Genomic DNA, 6,786 nt, shown 5'->3' with positions numbered 1-6,786 from the left:
GGTTGGTTGTTTGAGTTCCTGTTGCCTTTCTATCATCTGGAACCAGTCTGCCCATTCTCCTCTGACCTCTCACATCAACAAGGCATTTTCGTCCACACAACTGACCGCTCACTGGATATTTTCTCTTTTTCGGACCGTTCTCTGTAAACCCTAGAGATGGTTGTGCGTGAAAATCCCAGTAGATCAGCAGTTTCTGAAATACTCAGACCAGCCTGGCACCAACATACACGCCACGTTCAAAGTCACTGAAATCCCCTTTCTTCCCCGTTCTGATGCTCGGTCTGCACTTCAGCAAGTCGTCTTGACCACCTCTACATGCCTAAATGCATTGAGCTGCGGCCATGTGATTGGCTGATTAGCTAATTGTGTTAACAAGCAACTGAACAATGAAGTGTACCTAATAAAGTGGCCAGTGAGTGTGTGTATGTGTGTATGTGTGTACACTCACCAAGGACTTTATTAGGAACACCTTCACCTACTCATTCATACTCATTCATGCAATTATCTAATTAGCCAACTGTGTGGCAGCAGAGCAGTGCAAAAGCTCATGCAAATACAGGCCAGCGGCTTCAGTTGTATTGTTTGCAGTAATTGTGACTGTGGAGGGTGGGTTTACAGTGTGTTGAAGCTTCCAGCCTCCACGGACGTCATGCTCCCCCACGCTCCCTATCCTTGGGTTTGCTGCTGGGTTAGCAGTAGGCTGGGCATTTCTTGCTGTCTGTTAAACTCCCTGTTAAGAATAAAGAAGCAATCAGTCATACACTTTATATTTTTCACACCTTTCTTTACACGGACACTACAGCATATTTATGAGTGTCCCTCATAAAGTGCTCAGTGAGCGTATAAATATTTATTATTATTATTATTATTACATTTGAATGATTTCTTTCCAAAATGCTGCGTAAACATTGTTAACTAAAACGTTTGAAAAGAATAACAGCTGATATATAACCCAATTTGTCACAGAAAAAAACAGTGATTAAAGCAAAAATGGTCTGACTTTTTTTCTGATAAATTATTTGTAAACAAATGATGGAAATAAGCATTTTTCCTCACATGTCCCATCAGCAGACGTTTCATCTTGAGGACATTTGGTCAGCACAAGCGACACACGCTGGCGTATGACGTAGACATAACCCCCCAAACTCCCCCTCAACACACACACACACTCACACTCGGTTGACCTGCGTGACGTGCACGCTCTCCCTGTGCTCCATTGGCTCAATGATGTAGGGCAGGTTCGTGTAAACACGCCCAGTGCTGACAGCGCAGGCCCCAGCCGAACCGCATTCAGTATGGAGCCCGCTGGAAAGTGGGGAAGGCTGCGGTACCCTCTGTAGAGCTGATGTCATTCAAGTTTTATGTAGCTAACTATGTGCTTACACATAGGAGGAGGAAACATGCCGATGAACAGATAACTACAATGAAAAGGAGCGAAGAACTGATCCCGGTCTGTGGATAAATCATTCATACGATACGGTCATGGCTGGACTGATCAAGAAACAGATCCTCAAGCATCTTTCCAGGTCAGTGTTCAGCTTATCGACGCTTCATTCCATTAGAGTGAAGGTGTATCTGATTCGGTAACGGCAATAGGTTTAGTAAGTTAACCCGGTTCGCTGTGTCATCGTTAAGAAATGTCTCAGGGCTTGTCGAGCGGTAACCGGGCAGCTAGTTAGCTGACTGGTAACCCACCGTGTAACGTTAGCCGGTTAGCTAACTGGTTATCGTTAAATAGCCGAGGGCATTTTCCAGACTCGAGTACTGGGTTACCTAACTATATAGCTCCGGGTATGGCTGTGTTTCAGAGGTTCGTGGGTTGACGGTGGTTAACGTCTCGCTGCCCGCTGTCGTGTCGATACAGAGCGAGATGACCACCAGCTAGCTAACCTAGCTACGGTAACGTTAGCTAACGCTAGCTAACTGTCGCTGCTCAGTTAAATGTCATGATTTCTCTTGTTTGTGGCCGCTAGACGGGGAGCCCAGAGCCCTTCTTCCTCCGTCTGGGTATTTTAAACTACCTGTATTATGTCAGACACTGTTTCGCTTTCTCGGTGGACACCCTGCGTGATGATAAAGATGATGTTGGCCAACTTTTCTACCCTTTTGTGCAGAATGTCTGTAGCTGGCTAGCTCTGCTTCCCTTGACTGAGGCAGGTGAATCAGCTGCGGTTTCGGTGAATGCTGTCAAACCAGGTCTTATTCCCTTTGAACGGAAGGCGTGATTCAGAAATGAGCGATATTAACCATTTTCTCCTATTAGGAATACAGCCGCACCCGAATGAGGCCAGCGTTTGGAAAGTATATACAATAAACCAGGCTGAAGTGTGTCATTAAGTGCAACCCCAATTGCAATGAAGTTGGGACACTGTGTAAGACATAAATAAAAACAGAATACGATCATTTGTAAATCGTTTTCAACCTATGTTCAATTAAATACATGACAACGACAAGATATTTAATGTTCAAACGGATAAACGTTGTTGTTTTTTGCAAATATTCACTCATTTTGAATTTGATGCCTGCAACATGTTCCAAAGAAGTTGGGACAGGGGCGTGTTTACCACTGTGTTACATCACCTTCCCTTTTAACAACACTCAATAAGCGTTTGGGAACTGAGGACACTAATTGTTGAAGCTTTGAAGGTGGAATTCAAGATTAAGATGTGAAACACCACATACACACTAGTGAACACACATACTAGGGGGCAGTGAGCACACTTGCCCGGAGCGGTGGGCATCCCTATCCACGGTGCCCGGGGAGCAGTTGGGGGTTAGGTGTCTTGCTCAAGGACACCTCAGTCATGGACTGTCGGCACTGGGGATCGAACCGGCAACCTTCCGGTCACAGGGCCAGATCCCTAACCTCCAGCCCACGACTGCCCCCATTCTTTCCCATTCTTGCTTGATGTACAACTTCAGTTGCTCAAAAGTCCGGGGGTCTCCGTTGTTGTATTTTATGCCTTATAATGCGCCACACATTTTCAATGGGAGACCGGTCTGGACTGCAAGCAGGCCAGTCTAGTACCCGCACTCTTTTACAACGAAGCCACGCTGTTGTAACACATGCAGAATGTGGCTTGGCATTGTCTTGCTGAAATAAACAGGACATCTCTGAAAGACGCTGCTTGAATGGCAGCAGATGTTGCTCCAAAACCTGTATGTACCTTTCAGCATTAATGGTGCATTAATGTTGGTTACCCATGCCATGGGCACTAACACACCCTCATACCATCAGAGATGCTGGCTTTTGAACTTGAGCTGATAACAATCCAGACAGTCCTTTTCCTCTTTGGCTCGGAGGACACGACGTCCATGATTTCCAAAAACAATTTGAAATGTGGACTCGTCAGACCACAGGATACTTTTCCACTTTGCGTCAGTCCATCTCAGATGAGCTCGGGCCCAGAGAAGCCAGTGGCGTTTCTGGGTGTTGTTGATATTTGGCTTTCGCTTTGCATGGCAGAGTTTTAACTTGCGCTTGTAGATGGAGCGACGAACTGTGTTCACTGACAGTGGTTTTCTGGAGTGTTCCTGAGCCCATGTGGGAATATCCGTTACAGAATGATGTCGGTTTTTAATGCAGTGCCGCCTGAGGGATTGAAGGTCATGGGCATTCAGTGTTGGTTTTCTGCCTTGCCGCTTACTTGCAGAGATTTCTCCAGATTCTCTGCATCTTTTGATGATATTATGGACTGTAGATGATGAAATCGCTAAATTCCTTGCAATTGGACGTTGAGAAACGTTGTTCTTAAACTGTTGGACTATTTGCTCACGCAGTTGTTCACAAAGTGGTGAACCTCGCCCCGTCCTTGCTTGTGAACGACTGAGCCTTACAGGGATGCTCCCTTTATACCCAGTCATGACACTCGCCTGTTTCCAATTAACCTGTTCACCTGTGGAATGTTCCAAACAGGTGTTTTTTGAGCATTCCTCAGCTTTCCCAGTCTTTTGTTGCCCCTGTCCCAACTTCTTTGGAACGTGTTGCAGGCATCAAATTCAAAATGAGTGAATATTTGCAAAAAACTAAGTTTATCCGTTTGAACATTTAAATATTTTGCGTTTGTAGTGTATTCAATTGAATACAGGTTGAAAAGGATTTGCAAATCATCGTATTCTGTTTTTATTTATGTTTTACACAACGTTCCAACTTCATTGGAATTGGGGTTGTAAATGACATAACTAAATAAGCTAATTAGATTATTAAGCTAGTCTGTTAAACAGATGAAGGCCAGCAAGCAAGCTGTTGTCTATTCAATATGTGGTTCTAGAATAAGTTGTGACTGATATGATGATGACTGAAGCTGATCTACTGAAGCTAATTTTTTTTTCTAAACTGCTTTGGAATAAATTCTATTTACTCTGTGTTTGCGTTTCATAAACTATTGTGTTACTATGTGACTGGAACATGGCTAGCAATGGCAAGGCACAGCTTTATTAGTGAAAGCTGGAAAAGTATGACCCATGTGTCCTGTTGTAACCTGTTAATGTGTGGTGTGATTGCTGGGTTGGGTTCAGTTCCTGGTTTATAATTGCCTGCGGTGTTCGCTGACCTTGCCTTTTTGCTACGTGTGTGAAAGACTATGATAAATATGTGTTTCAGGCAATACAACAGAGCTGCACATACGTCCACATAGTTTTTCCTCTTGGAGGGAGTGGGACTATCCGTTATATCCACCGTCATCAGTGTTGTTCCCATTGTTTATGATCGATCAAAGGCCAACCCACCTGCATTATTGATTGTCTCCGGGGAGCGAGTAGGGCTGTAATTCAATACGTCTTCATTCTGAACAACAGTGTGAGTCTATGAACTTTAGACGCTTAATCCAGTGCCATTCTGACTCATTAGTTTATAGTGTCATAAGTCTAAATTGCTAATCATGTAGATGAGATAAGAACTAAGCCTGAAATGTAGGTTGAACTGTGCTATTTTTGTCATCCTGAACACAGCAAGCAGTTGCCATCAGCTTAGCCATAGTCACACTGGACTTTTGCCTTAACAAGATGGAGCAAAAATATGATGATGGTTGGATTCCTGATGTGATATGATTTCGGAGGGAGCATGTGGTCCATTGGATGGCTAATGTTAGCCAGCAGTTGACTGAGAAGCATAGAAACATTTTTTTTTCTCTTTATAAGTTAAGACGATAGCCTATCCCCTTGTTTTCTATTGCCTCATGCTTCCCAGGTTCATGAGCACATGTAGGTAAAGATCACCAATGAGCCCTATACCGGAAGCAGATTCCTTCATCCTCTTCCATTCAAGTGGATTGGCTTTTTCACCAGGCCCATTTTCTTGCTTTTGGTTTGACCACAGCTTTACAGTGTTGAAGCTGAGTAATAGGCTAAGTGATGTGACCTGACTGACCTGCGTCATGGAATACATGCTCTTGCCTGCTTTCTGAAGCATAGTTCTCCTAAAGTTTCTGCCATTACCGTTAAACCTCAAGCAGTCTAGTGTGGTTTTTAAGGATAGCTCTGCAACTTGCTACCAGTTTCAGTCCCAAAGACTGGGCAAATCTGTTTATATGCCATAGCAGTAAACTTCTTTAAAATGCGTAACATTTCAAACCCAAAACGTTTGGTTTGCTATGTTTAGAATGAGAAGTTCTCCATGTTATAAATAACTGCTGCAACTTACACTTTTATTCTGCCAGCTTGCTGGTTAGCAAGCCAAAGGCTGCACAGATAGCAGCAACAATGAGCAAGATACTACACAATGGTTTTAAAGTAAAGCTTATAGCCAGAGACAGTGGTCATTCACATTATGTTCATTATGTTTCAGATCAAAAAAATCCACTCCTTGCTGCTTCCTCTTTTTGTGTAACACAAGGCTGAGACAGAATGGGCAAGGGGATGTTTTAAAATGGGGTGTTTAGAGTTTCGGTTACATTACACAACCTTAACGTGCCTGCGACTCATCTACCCTGCCTGCCGACAGGTATGCCTACCGTAGGTGATTGGTGGCATACCCACAGCGTGTTGCGCCGAGCTTGCTTGTAGTGTCCTGCTGATGGTGGATGTGACTGGTGGAACTATCTCTCCTACTATGAACCATCACGCCTACTTGGATCACAAGGTGCTGGCTTACTACTGGTACCTAGAATTAATAAAGCTCTCAGGGGGGAGAGCTTTCTCATACAAAGACTCCCAGCTCTGGAATAATCTTCCTGTTAATGTTCGGGACTCAGACACAGCCTCAGTTTTTAAGTCTAGGCTAAAAACTTACTTGTATAGTGGAGCCTTCGGTGATTAGTCTTCCTTGTCAGGTCTAGACCTGCTGGAGTCTCTGCTGCTGTGTTATACTGTGATCTGTGTTCAGCCACTCTTTACAGAACTGACTGCGTTTCTCTTTCCTTTCTTTGCCGAGCTGAATAGCTGCCCATCCTGTGCGTCTGATGCTGTTGCCTCTTCTGCCTTGGTCGGGTGCCGCTGCTCACCAGCCTTCTGGACCGGCTTTACCACCACTGAGCTTCATGCTTTACAATGCTGTGCAGTCCTCACCCTCAGATCTTCTCCTTTCCCACTTTGTACTATAATACTTTATACTAATAATGTTTGCTGTCCGGTGTCGACCAGAGGAGGATGGGTTCCCCTTCTGAGTCTTGGTTTCTCTCAAGGTTTCTTCCTCTTCAGGGAGTTTTTTCCTTGCCACAGTCACCGCTGGCTTGCTCTTGGAGGCTTGGACCTGGATTTTCTTTTCTTTTCTTTTCGTTCTGTAATACTGATTGTTCTGTAAAGCTGCTTTGTGACATCTGTTGTAAAAAGCGCTATATAAATAAATTT

At 44.1% G+C, this 6,786-nt stretch overlaps 1 protein-coding gene across 3 annotated transcripts in view; it reads left to right on the top strand.

Moving 5' to 3' along the window:
• The first annotated feature begins 1,279 nt into the window (after nucleotides 1-1,279).
• uhrf1bp1l (UHRF1 binding protein 1-like) overlaps nucleotides 1,280-6,786 on the top strand; it is a 53,379-nt gene continuing 47,872 nt past the window's right edge. For all 3 annotated transcript variants that reach the window (XM_037542695.1, XM_037542694.1, XM_037542693.1), the window contains exon 1: nucleotides 1,280-1,526. In XM_037542695.1, the coding sequence (XP_037398592.1) occupies nucleotides 1,483-1,526 (44 nt within the window). In that variant the 5' untranslated portion in view covers nucleotides 1,280-1,482. The remainder of the gene's footprint in view (nucleotides 1,527-6,786) is intronic.

Source organism: Pygocentrus nattereri, chromosome 11 (genome assembly GCF_015220715.1).
Source record: "Pygocentrus nattereri isolate fPygNat1 chromosome 11, fPygNat1.pri, whole genome shotgun sequence".
Taxonomy (NCBI): Eukaryota; Metazoa; Chordata; class Actinopteri; order Characiformes; family Serrasalmidae; genus Pygocentrus; species Pygocentrus nattereri.
Note: the sequence above shows the minus strand (reverse complement) of the source record. Positions and strands in the feature narration are given on the sequence as shown.